The following is a 24,704-nucleotide window of genomic DNA, read 5'->3' on the forward strand; positions in this document are numbered from 1 at the left end:
CTTCTTCTAAGCATCAAGATATCTTGTGGGTATACAGCTCAAAATCCGAACCCAACTCTCCAGTTCTAAACTTTAAATTCCCAAGCACAAACATACTAGAATTTTTCAAATCCTTTTGGATTGAGGTTTTCCTATTATGTGAGCTATCTTTTCAAAAATCTGTGCTACGCATAGGAAAATTATCTCAATTGCAGTAACAGGAGTCAAAGATAGTTTCACTTGAAGTTCAAAGTTAAATTTCAAAGATACTATTTTGAATCCTATTTAAAATCAAACACGTTGTGTTAATTATTTTGTATTTATTAATTTTTTATTGTTGATTGATCTCTTTGCTTCTTTTCTCTCCGATTTGCTCATCATACTCATTCATTCAGTTTTTGTGTGTGTGTTTTTTTTTTGTTTCATCTTTTACTTGGTTTTTAATCATTTTTGGTTAATTCTGCTTGCAGCTAAATATTTGTTTTTGCCTGCGCCATGCAATTTTAATTATTTTTTTTCTGCTGCCTCTCGCCATTAGTTAGTTAATTTACTTTATTTTCGCATACTTTCTGCCTGGATTCGAAAGCAATCAACTAAACCTCTGTTTTCCGATGCTTCTCCATATATAATTTTCCTTTTATATATATATGCTGTTTATATATACCTATATATATATTTATTCCCATTTATGTTTGTGTAATTATAATTTAATCTTTATATTTACTCTCAGCATAAGATTTTGTTTAGTCGTGTGTGTGTGTGAGTGAGTGTGTATGGGTGGAGTGGGTGGTGTGGGTGCTGTGTGCCTTTAACCCAAGGAAAAAAGAATCGAAATCCTCGCATCCTGGCCTACACAGAACAAGAACTCAAAGTTTAAAAAACGTAATAATATAGCGTGTGTGGCATATACGATAGGTTTTTTTACAAGTCTAGAACATAAGAAAATACATGGTTCACATATATATTTATCCGTTCGCATTTCATTGTTAGTATCCATAGTGTTTATATTGTTTAAGCGCTTTAACTATTTAGCTCTTGTTGTTGCTGCCTGGGCATTTTCATTTGTTAAGTGTTTTCTTTTTGAGTGTTTCTTCTGATCTCGGATGCAACGTTGTTAATGCGACTTTATTTGTAGTACACTTCTTAGTTAGTACAGGGTTCTCTCTCTAAAAGTACTTAACGAGTTTTGCTTTTGCTTAAACCTCTTCGCTCAGCTGGCTCTAAAAGCAGCTTCCGCAGTTACGAATTAACATGCTCCATTTGTTTATACATATAAATACAATAATAGAAACTATAGTTAAAGTTACCATTTACTTCGAATGCGGACTAAACAGATTAACTCAGAGTGCAACAAAGGTGTTGATCACAAAACAAACGAAATGATGAAGAGGCAATAATCATTGAACCACTTATGACTTATACAATATGTTTTTTTATCGTTTATTAGGCATTCTTTTTCAACATTTTTTCATTAATCTTAATCTAATGCTTGTCGCTTACTTGATTTCTGGTTTCGTTTTTACACTTGCGTTATTTGAATATGTTCTTCTTTTATGTTTTACTGATTGGCATCCTAGGCAAACATCAACTTTAACTAGAGATGGGTCCTATTCGTGTGTTTTTCTCTCGTCTTTCGGATCTGCTAGTTAGGATCTGAGATTGGTGTTAGTTACTAGATGGGCATAACAAACAGGTCGAGTCGCGAAGTGCTGCCTGTTCGAGTTTTAACATTCGTCGTGTTGCATTATATTTGGTGTTCTTCTTGGGATCTTGAAAGGCAGTAGGACTCAACGGACTCGGGGGCTATGGGATTCGATCTGATCGCTATTGTGGGGGTTAATGGGGGAGGGATGATACTCGTGGGAAGTTTGTAGTAGCTCTAGTTGTAGTTTGCTGTTTAGGCTTGGGCTTCGTTTAGCTATTTCTTTTGTTTAATTACACGCTAATATAAAGATGCAAAACTTTCTTACACACGTCGCTTAGTATTTAGGCCATAGGTTCAATTTGTTTTCGAAATATGCGACCAATCTTTAGTTAGATGCCCTCTATGCGCCATTCGCTCGCTTTTTCGCTTCATTTCATTTCATTTAATTTCATTTCTTGCATATTGTTGACGTTTTACAAACATATTTAATAATAACGCTAACTTTTACGTTTCCTTTAGGTTTTTAAGGTTTTTTTTTGCATTTTTCGGTTTTGTTTGCAATATATGTATACATATATGTGTATAATAACTCACGATTCACAGACACAATTATCATTAATATTATATGAACTTCCGCGGTTTCGCCTAATGAGAGACATTCATTAGTGGATACTTCCCTATAGTTTTGCTCCTATAATGCATGCTTTCCTTCTATACTTTGTAATGGGCGCGTGAGAGTTGAATGAACAAACATACATATGAATAGCATATTTCATATATAAATTTTATATATTTCCTTACTATGAGTGCGGCTAAGTGTGAGTGTGAGATGCTGGGAAAGCGGCCCACAAGTATTGCCCCTGTTTAACTTAGCTACATTATTTACAATCGAAGGTATTGTTTAGCAAATCGAATGACAATTGTGCGCATTTCCGTGAGCAGTGAATAATAGGTTGAGTTGTTAATTCAATCGAGAAGAGTCTGAAAGGCATTGGCAAACTATTTGCTCTACTCGACACTGGGCCGCTTTCCGCAGAGATATACATTTATGGAAAGGAGCTTTTAGAGTGTGTGGGATGCATATCGAGCCTGGACTGTGGACTGTGGAAATGTATCGCAAGATGCCAATTAACGTATGCCAAGCTGAATTTTCCATAACCTTGTTCTATAGACTATCGCTTTGCTGGGTTATTGGTATCTCTAGCTTAACCTTTTTACAATGCTCAATATTTGTATTCATTTCTTGCCGAGTACATGTTGATTTCCGCGCATGCGCCTATTCCTCAGCTGGGAGATATATAGTTTTGTGTATCCGCCGCTTTACACTTTACATACATTTATATAGATCAGCGTTTTCGTACGTTATAGTATGGTATTCAATTGTGTTCTTAACTAATTATAGATTTGCCGGCTCCCTGTCCATCTTGGCCCGTTTAGCAGAAGCAATTCAACAATGTACTAAAACTTGCTTTTGTTTTTCTCAAGTCTCTCTACGGTTCGAATACAGATTCGGCTTGGTAACTGCGCAGGCTTTTTCTTTAGCGGGTATGGTTGGAATTTCTGTTTTCGAGAAGTCTTGACGGAGTGTGCAACACTTAAAGCTAAGTAACAAAGTTTCATTGTGGGTGAGGGGGAGCACAATTCTCGATTAATTTATATACAATTCAGTGGGAAGTCTGCACTAAGACACGCCGTTCTATGGAGCAATTCGTTAATTTGTTAATTTAAAAAAAAAAAAATTAAAGTCTGAGGATTCAGCGCAGTTTCAACTATTTTACAATCTTCAAATGAACGCGATTACTTAGCATGTGAACATTTCGGTGATTTGGGTGCTGTGGTTTCCTTGGTTGGGGGTGTGGATAGGATAGGATGGCTGATCGATCTATGCTAGGATCTCTAGTTAGCAATATGTTTAGTTAATAATATTCAATGCGCTTCAACAATCGTCAATCCGTTATAGTTATCGCTCTGCTGCTTTTCACTTACTAACATGATTTCTCTTTATTCAACATCTTTTCGCTTAAACGTAATTAATAATTATTTTCTTCCTTTGTAATATATATTTATACGTGTCGCGCACGTGTGTGTGTGTGGTGTGTGTGTGTGTGTTGCTGTAGTTGTAAGATACATTATTTATAAAGATTTCTTTAATGCCGCACTCAAGCTTCTTAATTACCGCGCACACACACACGCCCTGGGATCTGATCCAGCTCCCGATCCTGATCCCGATCCCGATCCAGATTTCGGTTCTACCTCCTTCAACAGCCGCCCAAGCGAGCTGTGGGTCTGTCCAGCTTGGTTGGTGTCTTGTCAATCGAGTATACGTTTTAGTTTTATATTTTCTGGTTTTAAGGTTTAGCATATGTGTGGTTTAGTATAACTATTTATTTCTCCTTTAGATGTGGTTGCTTGCTTGCTTGCTGTCTCTCTGCCGTTTACGGATATCGGATAACGCGTTACGCTTACGCTCTTACTGATCTTGGTTTTATTGTTAGTTTCCGGCGCGCCCCGCGTTGCTTAGTTGTCCGCCTTATCCTGTTTGATTTTCGCATTTGTGGTCGCAGGATTATTGTCGCCGCCGGCACCGCCGCTGGACAGGCTACCGCTGCTGCCGCTATTCGACTGCTGCTGATGAGAGTTCAGGCCAGCGGAGCTGGGTGGCTGCAGGGACGTTGACGCCGCGGAAGCTGCGCTGTTCGATGTCGTGGCGCTGCCGCCGGCGGTGCGCCCACTAGAACGATTGGATTCGAGTTCGTGCAGTTTCTTCCACAGCTCCTCGCGGTCACGCTCACGTTTCTTTTCCCTGCAAACAGAAGAGGAAAATGCTCATCATTCGCCACCTTGAAACTCCAGCTTTAGCACTCACTTTTGCCGCTCCGCCTTGTAGCTGGAGGTAAGCTCGTCGAACAGTTTCGAATTCATCTCCATGAACGTCTTCAAAACGTTGTATACGAGCGCCACGATGGTTTGATTCCAGTGCTCCTTGCTGATGCGGTATAGTGCCGGGAACATGATCGGCATGATGACCGCGTTGTTCTCCTCGATTAGCGACATGGCGTACTCATTGTTCCACAGATAAAGAGCTCGCTCAGCAACCTGAAGAAACACAATTATATTGAGCACATTTCACTACAAACACACGAGATGACTTACCTGAAAATGTGGACTCGACACGCATTTTGCAATCTGACGGAACAGTGGCTCCTGAATCTTGACGAACTGCGGCGGATCGATCACGTCGAGGATCTCCTCAATCTCGCCCAGGAACATGACCTCCTTCTGGGAACACGTCTTGGGCCAGAACTTCAGCAGGCCACGCACCACCGGTTCGGTAAGGAATGGATCCTTCTCTAGGAATTGTACAATGCAATACGCCAGTTGAGCGTGGTAGAGCGACAGGCATTTGACTTTGTGCAGTGGCAATAGGACCTTAACCAGAAACTGTTTGTGTTCGGCCTTCAGGGGCAAGGCGAATCCGTTGATGATACTGTTCGAATAAACATGAGTTTAATTAGCATTTGTATAATAAGAAGACAATGAGTGAAACATACCTGCCAAGGATTTCCAAGAGCTCACCGACTCCATTAAAGTGCTCCGTTTCGTAAATGAATCGCAAGAATATGTTGTTAATCTGTTTTCGTATAAAAGCCCGCAGTCCCAAGAATTTTCCGTATATGCGATGCAACACCGTCTTCAGAAAGTCCCGCTCCCTGGGATCCTCCGAGTCGAAAAGTTCCAAAAGCTAAACAATATGGATTTTTACTTAATTAAATTGTTACTTTAATTATGCGACATTTTGCACTCACCTGCAAGACAAACTTTTGATCGATCACACGCTTGCCGATAGTTGCTTGGAAATCCTGCGACTCCAGGAACCGCAAAAAGACCTCGTACACCAGCTGGAGGTGTGGCCAGGACGCCTCCAGTGTCGGATCATCCTCCTCGGGATCGAAATCAGGGTTCTCACTGGGCGGCAACGTTCGAAATAGGTTGCATGAAATCTGGTGGAAATAAAACAAACATTATTAAGTAATCAAGAGCTAGTTTCCGTAACTATAAGCTAATTAACTGCGATATAGTTCAGTTTGCAAATAGTTGTGGTAGTCGGCATATTTACCATACGAATTATTTCCGGATAAACCGGTTCCGTAAGCACACCGCGCCCATGTGTTATATAGGTGGATAGGTCATTGAGCGCGGCCCGTTTGATCTCCTTGCCCTTCAAGTCCGTCACGGGATCCATAAAGTCAAAGGACACGCAACACTGGCGCAGCTTCCTTATGAACAGCTCCTCCTGTTCTAGGCTGGAGCAATCAGCTGTGTGAATGGACAATGATTAGATTGATAAAATCGTAAAGTTGGAATGCATTTGATACATACCTTTCAATGGCGGCAATTGCTGCAGCTCAACATCCTGAGAATTTCTGTAGCGCGAGGAACCTTGACTCTTTTTACCCTTCTTCTTGAGCGAACGTTTGGCGAACGGGTCGATTCGATCCACAAACGTGCCCGATGACATCTTTTCAGATTTGGGTTCGTTTGAATCGATGGCGGTCTCCGTGGCTGTCTGTGTGGTATTCAGCTTGCCGGCTTTGTTTTTAACGCTTGCCACTGGAAATTGATCGGCTGCACCGCCAGCTGCACTGGCAGCTGCTCCTCCTCCCTCGCCTGCGCCTTGGCCTTTGCCCTCGCCAACGCCCTCGTCGCCGTCTTCGCCGAAATCGCTGTTGAGGATCTCGACTGGCCGTTTGTTGCGTGTCTTGCGTAGCCAACCGAAAATTTTATGTGTTATGTTGGCGACTTTTGCGGTTGAGTTTGGCGTCTTGCAATTGTTCTCGGTACCTTTGGGTAAGCCCAACAGCTCTACTCCCTCCTCTCCTCCTCCGCCTGTACCGTTCGTTTCCTGACCAATCTGCAACTGCAACTGCAACGGCTGCTGCAACTGCAATTTCAGCTTCTGTTTCGGTTTCTTCCCCCTGAAAGCGATCGCCTGCTGCTGCTGCTGGAGCTGCTGGATCAGCTTTTGTTGCTGGGTAATGTTGATGGCGGTATTAAAGCGGTAACGACTTATCTTGGCATTTATCAGACGGTTACTCGGGGGCGTGAATTGGGTCTATACTCTTCCTTAGCCGCTTGCTTGTTGCTTAAATTCGTTACAGTTGTATGTACACTGGAATTAAGTGGGGCAATCAATTAGCTCACGGTGACTTCATCACGCTCATTTATCAGTCAACTACTCACCTGTTTCTTTTTGTGTTTGCTATACTTTGCTTTCTGTATTGTTTACTGGAGGGATTGTTGCATTTGCGATGCGCCTTACACTCTGTTTAATACTCTCGCTTAGCTTCTACGTTGCTCCGATCTGATCTGATGTGATCCTGATCCTGATCCTGTTCTTTCTGCGCTGCTGCTCCTGAATGGCACATCAATTTGGTTAACTGAGGGAGAGCTGCTGCTGCTGGCTAACTGCTGATTGCCGTTTGCTGCATTCACATAGTAATTCACGTTTGCCGATTTCCTTGTTGCGTTTTATGGATATTTGGCATCACATGCACTGCAATCGGAACAGAAACGTACGGGCTTTGGTTAGATAGGCGCTTCTTATCGCTGTAAATTACTCAAAAATTGACACCGCAGCGAAAGGCACGAAAAAGCTCCATTCCCCCGATAAAATGAGACATTCAGGTGTATCTAATCGTTGGCGTTTGTATGCTTGTTTGTGCGCTCGGAGATAAAGGCTTTGCCAGTGATTTCTTTGGTACCAGATAACAGATAGCGCTGATAAAAAGCAGGGACTGTGACTGTGCCAGCACTAGAAGCCAAGTTGAGCATTCAAATTCAAAAGAGCAGTGCGAATTCGCTATGTACTTCACAATAAAGATGTAACTTTTCATTTCAGGATGATTATATTGGTTTAATAGATTCAGTGAGCAACTAAGGAAACCCATTGTCTACCCATTGATTGATTGACACATAGCAAGCGAGCTGAACCGCTGAATCCTGAATTCCATTCCCGCCGGCTGAACTTTCTCTGGCAGACCGCGATAACCGAGAGCCCCAAATGGACTTCGCCAGCTGGACACTACCAACCGCAAAGCCCAGATTTTGGCCAACTTGCGGCTGCGAATTGTAACTGACTGTTAAATTAAATTAAGCATGGCGTGTAAATTAAATCAAAACGAGCCCGGAAAAGCCATTGACCGGAAACTAGATGCCGCTGTCATCTTCAACGGAAATGAAGCCAAATGAAGGACGCGCCGCACAAGCTGGGAAAACTCATTCATTTGCATGGCTCGTTTCGAAGGGGGAGAAATCAACTGGCCCAGGTTGAACTTCAATCTGAGGGAAATGGCAGGAAAGTGGTGCCACATATGCGTCTGTGTGTGTGTAAGTCTGTGGCTGCTGCACAGTTTTCACTTCGAGGACGACATTGCGGAACTTGTTCAGTGTTTCCAGTTAAGCACACAAATTTGCACAAATGCAAGTCAAACCGACGGCCCACCGTCGATTTCCAAGCGAAAACATGTTTAACATGTCGCACACACTACACACACGCTCAGCTCGGCGGCAGGAACACCCACATGCAAGAGAGCTGAAAATAAAAGAGCCATGCTCTGGCAAATAAAACAGACTGGGACCACAAGGCGTATGAGTGACAAACAGGTAAATGCGATCAACTTCGCTTCGGCCAGCTGCCCGCCTGCCTGCCTGCCGGTGCAAATGGAAACCGAGACGCGTAGGCGTCTCTACACTTGGCAAAAAAATCCAACACAAATTGGGTATTAAAATTGTTCAAAAGATTCAAAACATTCGAATCTTTTGGTATGATTGTGATCAGTGATATATCAGTTACTAACTAATTAGGAGCTACTAACTTCGAATTCAAACGACTTTCTCTCGTTTTTTTTCTCAGTGTCTGACAAACCAAAATACGCATGTGTGTGATTGAGTGTGAGTGGCCAGCCGGAACTCACTGAAAGGCAAAATAAGAGTAAAACAGAGACAGTGGGTGGTGCGAGTGAAAAGTTTGCACAGCTGCTTTCCTTTTTCCCATTTTCCACCCGTTTTCCACGCTGAGTGGCGGTGGTCAGCGCTTTTCAACGCGCTGCCCTGTTTATAATTGATTTTCTGCACTGTTTTTTCGCCTTAATTTGTTCCAATCACCTTCACTTTGGGCCGGCGACCTGGCAGCAATGTTGGCCCCCAATGTGACATTTAATATGGGCAGCAACGGTGGCGGTGGCGATAGCGAATCTAGAAGTCTGGGCTGGCCATTTATTATGCTATTTTATATAAAACCATCAACCGAGCCCAGCCCAGCCCAACACAGTAAAGCCCAGCTGAATGTCCCAAGACAAATGACCGAAAAAAAAACAGCAGCAACAATGGCTGACCATTAGGCCCACCGTACAGTGTTCCCCCTTTAATTTGTGCTGTTGTGCGTGTGACCTTATGACATTATTTACTCGACAGTGGTAGCGAAATTCCCCAGCATATCATCGTAGAAAACAATAACAAATGGCCGGGCGGCTCGGCTCACAAAATAATGAGACAAGTTCGCTTTGTATCCGCTGCTATTCACTTCGGTTCTCCTCTGCTGTTTTGTTTTGCTTTTGCTTTGGCCGTGCTTTGCTTTGCTTGCTCGATGTTTTCTGCTGGCATTTATAAGATTTTCGCCGCCCAACCACTGGAATACAGTCATCGTTTGGTCATCTAATGACTAAGCGACAGTCGGCAGCCATCGCCCACTCATCGGTGGGAAATTAATTTCCCACCCAAAGCCACCTCTTGCGAATTGGAGATGGGCAAGCTACCACTGACCAATCGATATTCCTATCGAAACTATCGACGCTTCTTTATCGATAAGCTTGATTCCATTAGATAAACTGTACCACATGAGTTTTCACATGCAGTAAAGAAAGCTATACGTTTTCCACGAAGACAGCTCATGCCGATAAAATCTATTATTCTGTCACTTATCCGGAATGTCACCCAATCCCACCCACATACACTCGTGTACTATATAGTACAGCTCATCCCGCCTCCTCCTCCTCCCTTAAGAGTATGCATTTGACGCATGTCTATTGGTTCCCCAGCCATAATCAATAAGCTAAATAAAATGTTCGAGGGCGAGAACAGCTTTTGAACGTTACCAAAACTTGCAATAAACTTTCACCAAACTGTTCCGCATTCCCCATCAGTTGCTTTAAATGGAAACTTGCATATTATTTGATTACTCCATGCCTAAGTATCTTATAAACTTTTGTGATTCACAAATCACAAATCGTTTTGCACGCAATAGTTTACTCCTGAGTCTAACTATCTTAATCTGAGCTACACTAATCGGAATCATTATCAATGATTAAGTTGTTTGTATTATCAACTATTTATGAATGTGTTTATTTTCAAAGAATTTACGTTTTTTAAACCAATTGTTATTTTTAAACAATTACCCTTGTGTTTGCAGTAACTGAAGCCGTAATTTGAGTTTGTCATAAATAATAATTGCTGTGCGCCTTTTAGGGAAACCCCTTTACATATTTACTGGCTTGGTTTTCAGCTTTCTTGTTTGTACTTCCTCATTCCAATGCATTAAGTAGCTGGCAAATAGTTAATGCGTATTTGTATTGATTTTTGTTATGGCCCTTCGAATTCATTGTTGCCTTTCGTTTGTTTACACTGGGTATTCAGTTGGAATGCTCCGATTTGCTTTGCATTTAAGTTGGATTTTAAGTCAGTCCAAATTACTTTTCTAGGGCTGTGTGTTTATCTAGTGCACAAACTCACAGTTTTCATAGGGGTTTTTCTCACACTTTTTCGGCTTTATGTAATGCAAAGTGACGCGATGATAAGCAGAATTTTCCCCCCTTTGCCACATTCAACCTCGTTCCTCGTCAGTGTGAAAATATTGCGCACTGTTTTCGCTTTTCGCTGCGTACTTGAAACGTGTCTAAGGAATCGGGGACTGCAGTCGCGGTGGAGAAAGACGCTTTTCAAGCGGGGAAAACTGTGGAAAACTACGCAGTACATGCACAAACACCATCCACACACACACACACACACATGGGGGGCACTTGGCAAAATCCTTTTGTGAAACGCACGAGAGATGAGTTCATGGTCGGTGAGAATTCTCCTCCAGTCCATCTCCGTCTCCAGCTCCAGCTCCAACGCCAGCAGGGTATGACAGTGAAAATGCGAATGCATCAAATTACTGGCATGCACATCGAAATTTAGTGGGAATAATTGTAAACTGCGTTTGATTGCGTGCCCACTACTACGTAGTTGGGAAATTATCAAAGCTGCCAGCATGAAATTGATTTCTAAACGGTAATCATCGATGAAAGCCTGATTTGCTGTGGGCGGTCTTGAATGCACTTTAAAAACTTGCTCTCAAGTTTCATTAACTAGAAAATGTAGACAAATAAACTAGCAACCAGAACATGAATACTATGTAAATATGGGTCATTTCAGTACAAACTGAAACCTTGACCTTATCGCAGTGAATACACACTGTCCCCCTGTGCATTGAGATCGTGGAATCAATCAAATCAGCGCGGAGCCATTAAGTTTGCATATGCAACAGCTTTTCCGACCCTTTGCATCGTTTAACGAAAAGCAAACAACACGCAGGGGAGGCACAACAGAAAAAAAAGAGTAGATAACTTGGCACATGTGCCAAGTGCAAAATGCAAATATCTGCATGTGCATACACATGTATGTGGATACCACCCCCACACATACATATGCAAGAATAATGCACTGTTTAATTTACATAAAGTGAAAGGAAATGGAACAATAAGTTTTATAAGATTCCATGCCACAGTCAGGCCATCAGCAGCAGCATCAACAGCCGTGGCAAAAACATCAACAGGGCAACCAAAAGCAGCGGCATCAGCTGCTGCACAAGAGGCGAAAGTTAGCACAATGTAACCAACCAACCACTCGGCTTGGTCCACTCGCCCTCCAGGCGTCCACGACCATCATCTCCAGCCACACACACTGAGAGAAAGGAGTCAGCACTTGATCACAACTATTCATGCGCAGGTTGCAAGCTGTAGTAGTCAGTATGTGTAGTAGGTTAGTCTAGTTTCAAACAGACTGTCCTCATTATCAATGGAACTTTTACTAATTAGTAATAGAAATATTCCATACCTTTATCATATTATGTTATTTATTAACAAAATAGTGACGCATGCGAGCAACAATTTTAAACAATTGTACGCATTTAAAAGAAACAGAAAAATTAATCATACAGCAATCAGCATTTGCATCTTTTGTAAGCATAAAATATGAAATATTTTATTTGAATTTTAAAGCAAGTTTTTGAATACTTGAATACATAGAAAAAACATGAGGTAAAAGTTGAATGCATTCTGAAAATATGAAATGCCATAAATCAAATTAGAATTCGCGGCGTTGCTTTTGCCTACAATCATTTCCAGAATACTTTCGTCATATGTATATAGTTCCATCGGGGGATTTTCCCCAAGTGAGCCAAGAAAACACACTTGCAAATGTCACGAGTGGGTGGTCAGTCAGTCAGTCAGTCAGTCAGCATAAGGGGACAAGGGAAATAACTTTCAGCCACGACGGCTGTTGTTCATTCTTTTTTGGAAAAAAAAAGAGAGGAGAACCCCTCGCTTTTTCCCCACCAAACACTCGACATTTCTGTGGGCTGCATTTTTGATTTGTTTTGGTTGACTTTGGCGCAGGATACACACACATCGCATGCGATGGGTTTTCTTCTGGCCAGCAGAGAGCGAAGTCAACGAAATTAGAAGAAACCTCCGAGGGAATTGGGTCACTTTGGGGGCATACTAACTGCGTAAATCGCAGCAACTTGTTGTAATATGTAAAACGCCATTAAACATTCAGGACACTTAACAAGCAAAAGATGAACAACGGGAGCGGTAATAAATTAAATTAGAAAACAACGCGCAGGCGGAAGAAGGAGTAGTTCTTCTTCTTGGCCAGAAGACAAAGTTGGCAAAAGTTGCTGGCCAAGTTGAATGGCAGGCAAACAATGGCTGGCCAAACTATCGATTGATGTTTGTCGAGTTGGCAATAAAAAGAAAGAAAGAAAAAAAGAGTGTGTGGCGGAGATAAAAGGATAGCTGCAGTTCTGCAGTTGTCAGCTAATAAAGCTCAACGAAATAAAATGCATCCGTCGGATGCATCAGCATGAGCTAGCTTTTCCCATCAGCCAGCCAAATGGCTGAAAAGCCACGTTCAAGGCCTTTGTTTTGTATTAACTTCAATTGACAGAATGATTCAATTTATTGATAGGCCACTTAGCTAAGCCGCAACTAAAATTCCCATAAATTGAGGCGCCCACGCTTTTGGTAGTGAAAACACCTCGCCAAAGTTCAAATGAAAGCCACGCACGCAATGCGACATTCACACGAATGACACAAAAGGAAAAGCGAGCGTGCGGGAAATGTGGGAAAAGCCGCACTTTATGGGTCACCGAAATAGAGAGCCGGGTTTATACTTCTATTTTTGGTATAACCACCATTGTGCCCCGTGAGCAGTCTACGTCAGAGCAGAGCGTTTTCCTTTTGCGCAATTGAGCACTTTTATTAACCAAATGCGTGGGCGGCAGCACGTGTTTGTCCACTGCACTTGCCACCAAGGACTCCACTTTCTTTGGGTTGCAGTGGCATTAGTGCGATTCACTGGTATTTGTGCTTAATTATGGCCAGAGAAAATGAAGGAAACTTCAATGCCAAAGAGGAAGTGCTTCCTGGAATGCGATTTCTCACAAATATTATTACAAAGTAATCCTGGGACTTGGACTTTCGTGGAATTCCTAAGCGCATTGCTTCTTGAGGAATTCAAGAATACTCACTTAATACCTTTTTCGTTGGAAGAACCAAGAACCGCTCTATAAGTTATCACCAAATTATCTCCTCTTCGATTCCGTCCAAGTGTGCCATTCTAATTGCCGAGCATTCTTATCAGCGGTCCGCTTCTAATTTGATTACCACATCTGTCATAACTGCGCTGCATGTGGCAGGTGCCATGTGCTTCTGGTTTTTACATAAGATTCAATTTAACTTATTGCCGCGCCGAAAGCGAAAGAGAAAGTGCCACGAAATCAGTTGACAATGTGTGTACACACACAACAAGTCCACAACTAATTGCATCAGCTGTATGTTTTGTCTATTGTTATTAAGTGGGGGGAACCCATAACCCAAAAGCCCAGTCAAGAGCAACAAAAACCGAATGACGAAATCGCAGAAGGTGGAGCGCTCAAACAGACAGCGGCAGTCACAACAGTTTCCTCAATTTAATTAAATAATTAAGAGCAAGACACACGGCGAATGCGACAGCCTTTGGACTAATTAAAAAAAAAAAAACAGAAAAAAAACGAGTGAAACATAAGGCTGAAAGAATGCAAATTCTGCGCCAGACGGCTCAGTTCAATGAAATATTGCCCTGCCCATAGCGTCACCACCTACAGAGGTATTTCTCTCTATATATATAGTATTTATATATATAATGTATATGGTGTTCAGATTTGCGTATGTGCTGCTACTTAGTGAAAAAAAAATGTGTGCCAGTGCAAATTCAATGCCAAATGCCGAAGCATGGAAAATTTTGTATTGAAAAGCGCACACACCTCTCGCTCGCTCTTTCGGCATTTCAGTTTTTCATTTTTTGTGCCTTTTTAATTAAGCGATTTGTAGCCGTGATAAGCGGGCGTTTTGTGTGGGTGGGCGTGGCTGCCGCCTAATCAAAATCAGCGCAAAAATGTCGCATAAACACACAAACAAAGGGAAGTAAAGCAAAGTAATGCAAAGCAAAGTAAAAGAAAGGAAAATGTATCTCAGGGTGAAACAGATAAGATACGCAGCAGATACAGAACGAAAACAAATACTTGCCACCTGCCGGGGCATTCCTTCAAATGCTCTAGATACATATACATACATATAGTCAATTGTTTGCGTGGATGGCGCACCGCAAGTGTTAATTATTAATTGTGCAATGCGATTATATTTAATTGCAGCAGCTGTCGCCGATTCGAGTGCGTTGTTTATTGATTTAGACCCCATCGAACATTGTGGCCATAACAAAACGGAGAATAAAGAGCGGTTTAATAATGAAGCGGCCATTTGGTCTGAAGCGAAATTCAAGGTCGTATGATTTCATGCCACCGAAAAGATTTTTTCACTGCTCTATAAATACCCGCGAATATTTTTTCGAAAATAAATTTCATACGCTCCAAAACTGCACTGCAAATGGAGGGAAAATTCTATATATATATATATAAAACGGAAATTTATTTAATGCCCCCTGCCACTCGACTGGCTGTAAAAATATCAGCGAAATGATTTCTCACTGCCACCGAATTTCCCGCATCTAAAATTATACTTTCTGTGCGATGGAAAACGTCATCGAATTGCCGCAAAAGAAAAACCCGAGGTGGGAAAATGCAAAACAAACAATATACATAAATATTTGCAAAGATTGCTAGACAGCAGCCCAAATGCATGTGGATTTCCCTAATGCATTATGCTGGTAAAAACCGAACAGTTTTGCTAATTAGTTAACAATATCGATTAAATGTTGAGCTGATTTAAATTGTCAGTTTATTATGTGCTAAAAGACAGCCAAAAATTTGGCAATCGAGGTCAATAGAGCGGAAATGTGCTTGGTTTGCAATAAAATTTGGTATTTGTTTGCAAACTGTTTGCTGACAAGCGGAATGTTCAGCTAATAGAAAGATCAATTAAAACATGTAGATAGCAAACTTAATGGCCATGTTCCACTGACGCTCTCTTCCAATCAGAAAATCAATATTTGCACTAAGGAATCATAAATTATCTAGTTGTAACGATACAAATTGACTGCAATTCTGCTGGGAAATTCATGCAATATATTGCTTTTCTTTGAGTTCAAATTCTAGTTCGTGCTTTTCAGTCGGTTATTTTTAAGTTTACTGCGGCTAATTGAATTTTCAGCGCTTAAAAATGCGCCTTTTTCTTATGTTTTTTCTCACTTCTGTTTAGCGAGCCGTGCGAAGTATATAAAAAAAAAAAATGCAAACATTTTGCAAAACAAAGGCTAAAATCTGGGGCTTCAGACAGTCGCCTACTAATTATAATGAGAGAAACATTTGCCCTCCACTCAGACGGTCATTAATTTGCGGTGTGCCAACGATGTTTACACTGGAGCAGAGTGCTCCTGGCATATGCCCATGTTCATACATGGCAAATTGTACAAATACGAGTGGTATTCGCATTCGCCTAACAAACTAGCAAATAAAATTGATTTTTGCACCATTGCTGCTGCAGCGGAACGAATTCTCAATTGCCAATAGAACCAACAAACAAACAAACAAACAATCAAACAAAAAGCTTTGACCAGACGACTGTAGTTTCGCTTCGGGCGAACTGGTCATTGCAAATAACGAAAATATTTTCGAGTCAAATACAAAAAAATAAAACCCAGAGTGGGTGGAAGAAAAAGGCACAAGTAACTCGAACTGCAAATTGATTGAGTAAGCGATTTGTCGAGAATTTCGCACAGAAGCCAGCGTCGTTCCAAAGATACATATTTTCACTCGATCTATGGGAAGCGATTCGATACGGAACAAAACCTTTGTTTACAAAGTGAATCTGGTTCGCATTCAAATGGAGTTGAAAGAAATATGGGTTTCGGTTTTATTTTGGACGCAACCTGGCCAGTGAAAATGAGGTAAACAAGTTGGAAGTGAAGTTTCTCGGGAATACAAAGTAATATCCACATTGGCTAGTAAAATCTTCACATTTTGATGCAAAGTGATGAAAATAGTACTTCGGAAAACAAAAAACCAAAGAAAGAATACATTAATCGCAATTGCCAGATAGCAAAAAGTTGCGCAATCAGGATCTTGTTGTATCTCAGATACTTTTTTCCTCCGTGTGAAATTTGGAAATCCGTACATAACGAGCTGGGGAAAATGTGAGGATAAACAGCGCAGTGAGGTCAGTTATGTGAAAACAGACAGCCAGCGTTGTGCAGAAGCGAGTGGACTGTGTTTTTGTGGTCATCAGGAGGTGGCCAAGCCTCAGCGGGCTTAGGGAAAATCCGCGTAGAAAGAGTCAACTTATGGCCAGGCCAAAAGGCAAATTGCCTCTGAGCACGCTCTTTAACTTTGTTGGCCAGGCTAAAAAGTTAAAGCCGCCAGCGAGCTGTGCGTTTGGCTGTCAGCGTTTAGCGCCGACAAAAAGGTGAACAATCGCAAAGCAGGTCGTACGTACATGGCACATAGTAATGCCCCAGAGACTTGGTAATTTTATAATAGAGCTCTCGTCTTTCACCCGACACTGGGAGCTCCGCAAGGAGGAGCGCTTCATATGCGCACATTCGTATGCGGAGGCATTTTATGGCAGCATTACGCTTCTTACAGTGAAAACACAATAAGTGAGCTCACAAATTGTTGCACACGCTGGCTGGCATGACACTTATTTGGGTTGACTGCATCGGTTAACTCGTTAAAATTGCTCAGAAGCTAAAATACGCCAGGGAAATGCACTAGAAAATGTCTTAGCGAGAAGTCGGTCATCGGGAAAATGGTTCATTGCCGGCCAAATATAGACAAATCGGAATTGGGAAGAAACTTTGCTCGTATAGATTAAATGGGTCATTCAATCTTATAGTTTATAGTTCGTCGTTTGTTGCCAATTTGAATTCAAACAACGAAATTGGCAGCGAAACAACATAAATAACAATAGGCATGGTAAAAAAGCAGAGCATTTTGCAACCTGGTAATGATTTATAGGTTTTCCCCCTCAACTTTTAATTACTTTTGCGCACTGGTATTTGAAGAGGAGTTGCATCCTCCAAGTGCTAGAAATCCGTGACGTCAGAGCCAAGTTCAATTGGCAAATAGACAGTGACACAAACCAGCTTGGATGAACAATAAAAAGCGTTTGACAGCTAGAAACTGGAAATCGAAGCGCTGAAAAGTTAAGTGATCTTGTTTTCATCGCCACTTAATTGCAACCTAGTCACGTTCGATTTGGGAACTTTACGCTGGGCGTGCTTGGGTTGCCTTGTGGATTATAGGATTATGGATTATAATTAAAGCGATCATATATAATGGCTTAATTCCAGGGCCTTGTCACCGCGATGACAGCTACAGCTATATCTATATACAGCTATAGTTCTGCCCCTTCGAATTGATTTACCATTTTGACACATTTATGCTAATTTCGAGTAGGCTCGACGAATTTCGTGCGTCCCCACACGTATATATCAATTGGAACTTGTTAATTTGCCGAGCAGGTTCTGCCCCCCACTTCACCCTCCGCCAGCCCAGCAATCACTCAATCAATTAGAACCAGTTATTTGCCTGACTTTCAATCGGTGGTTGTGGCTTAACCCCTTGGGCACATTTACTTAATTTGTTAAGACATTTTATATTGAGGTGACGTTGGCAATTGCCATTATGTTTGATCTAACACATTTAGCAAATTTGATGTGTATATATTTTGATATTTTAACTATTGGTCAAAGAAGAGAAGGCTAATAGAATACTACGGTATTTGAAGACTTCCTTCTTCCAGTTCCCAGTTTTTTAAATTTTAATTTCTAGTAGTTACATTTATGGCACGTTAGTTATCCAAGGGTTAAGCATGGAACGGAAATGGAGCGAGCTTTTGGCCCAAAATGGCATCGATTTGAATCGAATTCGCTGTGGGCCAACTTCCGTTGGTCTTGGCATACCTTTCTCGATTTCAGAGCTTGTGATTCTCGTCTGCTCGATATCTCAGTTTTTTTCAGTTTCAGTTTTGGTTTTGGTTTCGGTTTCTCGCGTTTGCCTACGTCACGGAGATGCTTTTTCTCGTTTTTTCTTTGCTTTTGGCTGGCGTTTTAGCGCTGCTTGCTGGGTTTCACTGTGGATGTGTGTATAGCAGTTGGCATAATTGAATTAGAACTGTAGTTCACGAGAGAATTTTGCACAACGCATCGCGCGGGTGCGGGGTACGAATGGGAGGGAGGGGTCGGGGGGTGTTGTCCAAGTGGGGTCAACACATGTAAATGCGGTGTCAAAGCAAAATACACAAAGATCTTTAATGGCGTACGTGTGTGAGTGAGTGGGGCGCACAGCGGGGAATGGGAGAAGCGTAAGAATGTGAATGGGTAGAGAGAGAGGATGGGAGGATGAGTAAAAGGTGAGAGAGCGCAGCTGTTTTGATGGGGCTCTTTTCGCTGTTGCCTTTGCTCTATCTTTCGCTTCACTTCGGTTTGTTGATTCCTTTCATCTATTTTGCCTTTTTCCTCATTTTTGCAGTAAGATTAGGTAACTTGTGTCTATATGAACATAATTCTTAACACATTTTACTGCTTGACACACACACTTATCATAAATATGTATGTTTTAAACACACACACACACACACTCGGTGCGAGAGAGACACACACACGCACGCGGCACAAAATCGATATTCTAAAAATAATATAAGTAAAAAATATATATGCTCATACGAATTCTAACCGATTGCGTGCGTGTATGCGTGTGTGTGTGTGTGTGTGTGCGGGCTGGCTGGATGGCGAGCGTAATTACATATTTATTTATTTATTAAAACTTTTGAAACACCGAATTGCGTCTGGGGATTTAGCCGCTTACTGCGCACTTGAAAAATTTGCATTCGCCTTGGAAATTTGGCTTTAATTTTGCACTCGGCTTTGTTTAGTTGCCTTTTATTTCTCCTTCTTTATTCGGGCTTGGAATTTTCGCTGCAGAATTTATTAAAAACCGACTGCGTATGTGTGTATATAAAAGATTTCTATATCTTTTGCAACCGACGACGAAGGCGGCATACGGCAACTGTGGCGATATTTTTTTCCTTCGCCCGACTCTCGCTCTCTTTTCGTTTTCGGCTTGCTCTCTCTGGCACATGGGTATATACTATACGCGAGAGGGGAGCAGGCACACACAAACGAAAAGCCTGCTGCCTATTGATTAGTATTAGTAACTTCGAATAGTATTACTATTGTTATTGTTTTCGTCTAGCTGGCTTTCAATTGTTTGGTGCTGATATTTAGTTCGATTCCCCAGTTGCGATTACTCATTTGGGTTTTGTTTCGGGACCACTGTGCCAGATTTCTGGGTGAGAGCGTGGTGAGTTTCGTTTCAACTCACCACAGAAACTGTTGTTGCGCGTCGCGCTCTCTATTCAGGCGGCTCTCTCCCACACACGGTCACACTGCAGACCCAAAAATGCATGAAAATACCGCAAAATACCATCCTACGCACGGGCACACCAGCATACTGAAAGACGCCGCTGCTTTTGAGTTTTTATCCCGTTTTTGTTTCCTATCGAGGGCGATAACCAAACAAGGGTATCGTTATCGACCTCTCGCTCGCTCTGTATCCCTCCTTCCCTGTCGCACTCGCTCTCCTCTTGTTAGGCTAATTTTTTCCTCTTAGTCCTTTTTTCGGTTGCCTTCGTGCAGAAATTCCCTGTTTTATGTAATTTATAACACAATGTTTGCGTTGCAGTGTTGGCCGACTGCAGCTGAAAACTGCTCAAAAAAAGCGACGCACACACACACCTTCGAGCATCCGGACTTCCAATTTGCACTGCTTTTCTAACGGTCTATCGCGCACGCACTGCCACAATTTCACCCGCTTATCGCGCCGCAATATGGGACGTTCGCTTTTCAATCGATTTTGGTAGCCGGCAGGTGCGCTTTATGCGAGAATTACGAATTTTCTCCAGCGGCAACTAGAATCGTTCACACAGACACCGTAGAAGTGACGCCATCTTTGAAGCGATTAGTGTTGCAAAGCGCGCCTGCAAAGGTGTTGGCTAGCAACTACGGTTGATAGAGATGAGGGCGCACAGCTATGGCTTTTTGACGAACAATGATATATATTACCTAAGCCAATATATTTTAGATTTTACTAGTAAGTTCTAAAATTAAGAAAACACTATGATAAATTGGTTTTTGAGCTTGGCTCATAAATATTGATACTTTATAAACTTTGGTCTTGCAATACATGCCTAACATTTCTCCAATCGGGCAACCATTCGGATAAGATCTTGATGTGCAGATATGAAAATAAATGAATTTAAACTGACTTTTTGAAAAGTTAAGCAAAAATTATTTTAAAATCAAACGACATGCAATATAATCTTGCAATATGTTGACCACAATGCAATGTAATTTAATAAATAAGTTTACCAATTGGGAAAAGACAATGCCAAATTTTATATTAGAGCTTGGCTACTAAATATTCTTGATATGTAAGCTATGGTCATACAGTAATGGCATACAGTTTCTACAATTTTCATAATATCTTTGTTTTAGTATAAAAATAATAAGTAATTTAAAATTGATCAATTGACTTACAACAAATATAACAGATATTACTTTCAAATCCAACGGAATACCGTATTAAGTTGGTATTTCTTTCTAATCTGCTTGGTATTTTTCATCGACCCCATTCGGTCACACTGGTCGTGAATCAGAAACGCACTAATTAGTCAAAAAAACGGTACAAAAGATCGCTTAATTGCTGAAATTTCACCTGTCGCAGTTAAGTTTACCCATCAGCAGATAAAAACCAGCCAGAGGCTAGCTAAAAACCCCGAAGATCGACCCCAAAACATCGCCGCAAAGTGGACAACTCCCAGTTTTCGGAGCACCTGCCCCTCAAAAAGGAGCATCGCGACAAAAAGGCGAGACTTCGAAGCAGAATGTCCTCGCTCTCCGCGTCCGCGGAGAATGTGTCCAGTTTGGGACTGGGATCAGGCGGAGGAGGAACTAATTCCCACGACGGCAACTCCCAGCAGGGCTCCGGATCCGACGGAGGATCCAGTATGTGCCTGGAACTGGCCCTCGAGGGCGAACGCCTCTGCAAGGCGGGCGATTGCCGGGCGGGCGTGGCCTTCTTCCAGGCGGCCATTCAGGCCGGAACCGAGGATCTTCGCACTCTGTCCGCCATCTACTCCCAGCTGGGCAACGCCTACTTCTACCTTGGCGACTACAACAAAGCGATGCAGTACCACAAACACGATCTTACGCTGGCCAAGAGCATGAACGACCGACTGGGCGAGGCCAAGTCCTCCGGCAATCTGGGCAACACCCTCAAGGTAATGGGTCGCTTCGACGAGGCGGCCATCTGTTGCGAGAGGCACCTAACGCTGGCCAGGCAGCTGGGAGATCGCCTGTCCGAGGGACGCGCCCTGTACAACCTGGGAAATGTCTACCACGCCAAGGGCAAGCACTTGGGTCAGAGAAACCCTGGGAAATTCGGCGACGATGTCAAGGAGGCGCTCACCCGTGCCGTGGAGTTCTACCAGGAGAACCTGAAGCTCATGCGGGATCTTGGCGATCGTGGTGCACAAGGTCGAGCTTGTGGTAATCTGGGAAACACCTACTACCTACTAGGCGACTTCCAAGCGGCCATTGAGCACCATCAGGAGCGACTGCGCATTGCCAGGGAGTTTGGTGATCGCGCGGCGGAACGAAGGGCCAACAGTAATCTGGGCAACTCGCACATATTCCTGGGGCAATTCGAGGACGCCGCCGAGCACTACAAACGCACTTTGGCCTTGGCCGTGGAGCTGGGTGAACGCGAAGTGGAGGCCCAGAGTTGCTACAGCTTGGGCAACACCTACACGTTGCTGCACGAGTTCAACACTGCCATCGAGTATCACAATCGACACTTGGCCATTGCCCAGGAGTTGGGCGATCGGATTGGTGAGGCCAGGGCCTGCTGGTCACTGGGCAATGCTCACTCTGCCATCGGTGGTCATGAGCGGGCCCTGAAGTATGCGGAACAGCATCTCCAATTGGCTAAGGAGCTGCACGACCCGGTGGGTGAAAGCACAGCCAGGGTGAACATCTCCGATCTGCGAAAACTGCTGGGAATGCCCGACTCGGAGCCATCGCCCACCGAGGAGGAGGCTCGATCCACCGCCTCCGATCACTCGGCCAGCGGAAATCAGTCGGACGGATCGGAGAACTCACAAGGAAGAATGGTAAGAAAAACAAGCTATATATCTATTTACTATCTATAAAGTCTTTAAGCATAACATAAAGCAATATGAATGATTCCTGAGATATTTTTAAACAATACTGGCAGTCAGTTTGTTCTATTTTTCGAAGTGGACACCTGCTGCTTGCAGTGTTTGCCCCTTTATGTTAGGGTAAATATTTACACTTCGTACCAAAACACATCGTTAAACTTTCGATTCGAGCACATGCTGAGAAATTGAAACCCCTGAAAGATACATAGCTAAATTTATTACTTTAATTGCTTCCCGTCAGGTGCGCGTTCGTCGCCAGAGCATGGAGCAGTTGGACCTGATCAAGATCACTCCCGATGGGAAGCGCATGCAGGAGGAGAAGCTGCGAGCACAGGCGACCAGGAAAGCCAAGGATGACGACTTTTTCGACATGCTTTCGCGGTCGCAGTCGAAGCGCATGGATGACCAGCGCTGTTCGATCAAGGTGAATCCCGCCGGAGCTCCGGTGGTGGCCACTGGTGCCACGCGTAAGCCGCTTGTGCAGCAGAACTCGTTGTTCGTGGATCCCACCAACCTGCCTGGCCTCAAGTCGCCGTCGTCGGCGAATCCGTCAGCCATTGGACATGGGCCGCTCGCCAGGAGCGCCACCACTACGCAGCAGCCCGATGATGACTTCCTGGACATGCTTATGCGCTGCCAGGGCTCGCGTCTGGAGGAGCAGCGGTCCGAGCTACCGCGCCCCAATGTCACCATGGACGCAGAGGCGGAGGCACCACCGCGATCCGTCCCAGAGGCAGCTGTTGCAGGAGCACCACGCGGGCAGACCGGACGCGGAGCTACCGTGCCCGATGAGGACTTCTTCTCACTGATCATGAAGGTCCAGAGCGGTCGCATGGAGGATCAGCGCGCCTCGATTCCGTTCCGAAATGCCAACAATAACAACAATAGCCGTAGCAACAACAACGGTTCAGCTGGCGGAGCTGGAAAGTAGAGAGTTGTAGTCCAAAAAGCTGAAGTCCAACCAAACAATCCTATAAATCCATCCTTGGCCGCAGCTCCTGACTCATTTCGTTGTAAGCCCATCTTGCGGCCATTTATTCAGTCGTTTATTTTCGGAAATTGGCTGCTAAACGTTTTGTTCTTTTACAAGATTTATATATATATACACACGTACACGAAAAGCATTAATTTATGAATAGCAACTAACCACGTAACCAAATATTAGGGGCGTTTAGGGCCTCGTATACACGAACAGAGGGAGGAACCTCCAGCGGATGCACACACTCATCCAGTCATGACTCATTACACACTCGACTATGAGCTGGCCATGATATTGAACGATATGCACTCGAGTCTTACGATATTAACGTTTTAATTGCATGTGCAAGTAGTTTAAGCCGATAATACTAATGTACTAATCCAATTTGCTCAATAGACGGAACCAAGTCTTCTCTACGATCAACGATCTTACATTCTCGTAGCCGCATTCAGCTAAATACTAAGTTTTAAGTCCATCGAATCCACTCTACATGTAAGCAATGCATTTTCCAAATCAAAATCTAACTACAGATATTTCCAATTGTAACCATGAGTATTGCATTTTTCTATCTATCTATCGATCGATCTGAACTCTGAACATATTTTAAGCCACTTACAATTTTTTTTAGTATATTAACAAGACACAAAGAACAGCAGCTCGGAATTCCATTTGATGACCGGCGCTCGTGTAAGCACTTAGCATACGATGTACACAACCAACCATACGTACACATATACAAGAAACATATGAACAATATATATAGTTATACCAATGTCGAACGATTTGCCGACGATTTGGTATTGTTCTACACAATATATACAAGATATATGTACACAAAACAAAAACACAAAACTGAGTTCGAGTTGTACGAAATGAAGCCAAAATTTATTAATGTTATACTTTTATGTAGCACGAGATCTACGGGATCTGCGAAGGAAAGATACCAGGCGGACAATTATGTCGTGTATTATTAAATATTAAAATCAAAAAATGTTTGCTGACACGTTCGTGCTTTTTATTCCAAGATAAGGGTTTTAGATTCAGATTCTAAAAGATCTTATCCTTATGTGAC

At 42.8% G+C, this 24,704-nt stretch overlaps 2 protein-coding genes across 3 annotated transcripts; one reads left to right on the forward strand and one right to left on the reverse strand.

Moving 5' to 3' along the window:
- Positions 1–306: 306 nt before the first annotated feature.
- LOC117145978 (serine/threonine-protein phosphatase 2A 56 kDa regulatory subunit epsilon isoform) lies at positions 307–20,383 on the reverse strand. Of its 2 annotated transcripts, XM_033311884.1 has the most exons (10): positions 20,171–20,383; positions 18,338–18,507; positions 6,866–7,178; positions 6,005–6,794; positions 5,742–5,941; positions 5,431–5,625; positions 5,176–5,366; positions 4,778–5,111; positions 4,491–4,720; positions 307–4,427 (listed from the first exon to the last, which is right to left on the reverse strand). In XM_033311884.1, exons 4-10 carry the CDS (start codon positions 6,141–6,143, stop codon positions 4,142–4,144), a joined length of 1,575 nt encoding a protein of 524 aa, XP_033167775.1. In that variant the 5' UTR covers positions 6,144–6,794; positions 6,866–7,178; positions 18,338–18,507; positions 20,171–20,383; the 3' UTR covers positions 307–4,141. The 2 variants fall into 2 exon arrangements, with proteins under 2 accessions (XP_033167775.1, XP_033167774.1); XM_033311883.1 differs by lacking the exon at positions 18,338–18,507.
- A 674-nt stretch (positions 20,384–21,057) lies between these two features.
- LOC117142515 (G-protein-signaling modulator 2) lies at positions 21,058–24,623 on the forward strand. The gene is made up of 2 exons (XM_033306553.1): positions 21,058–22,605; positions 22,895–24,623. Exons 1-2 carry the CDS (start codon positions 21,319–21,321, stop codon positions 23,582–23,584), a joined length of 1,977 nt encoding a protein of 658 aa, XP_033162444.1. The 5' UTR covers positions 21,058–21,318; the 3' UTR covers positions 23,585–24,623.
- Positions 24,624–24,704: the final 81 nt, after the last annotated feature.

Source organism: Drosophila mauritiana, chromosome 3R (assembly GCF_004382145.1).
Source record: "Drosophila mauritiana strain mau12 chromosome 3R, ASM438214v1, whole genome shotgun sequence".
Taxonomy (NCBI): Eukaryota; Metazoa; Arthropoda; class Insecta; order Diptera; family Drosophilidae; genus Drosophila; species Drosophila mauritiana.

Bases quoted from the DNA above. Each gene is read 5' to 3' on its own strand.
- LOC117145978 (XM_033311883.1), bottom strand. From the start codon at position 6,143: ATGTCATCGGGCACGTTTGTGGATCGAATCGACCCGTTCGCCAAACGT. The intron at 5,367-5,430 runs GTGAGTGCAAAA...CATATTGTTTAG, and splicing joins ATCAAAAGTTTGTCTTGCAG to CTTTTGGAACTTTTCGACTC. The intron at 5,112-5,175 runs GTATGTTTCACT...TTATTCGAACAG, and splicing joins CTCTTGGAAATCCTTGGCAG to TATCATCAACGGATTCGCCT.
- LOC117142515 (XM_033306553.1), top strand. From the start codon at position 21,319: ATGTCCTCGCTCTCCGCGTCCGCGGAGAATGTGTCCAGTTTGGGACTG. The intron at 22,606-22,894 runs GTAAGAAAAACA...GCTTCCCGTCAG, and splicing joins AGAACTCACAAGGAAGAATG to GTGCGCGTTCGTCGCCAGAG.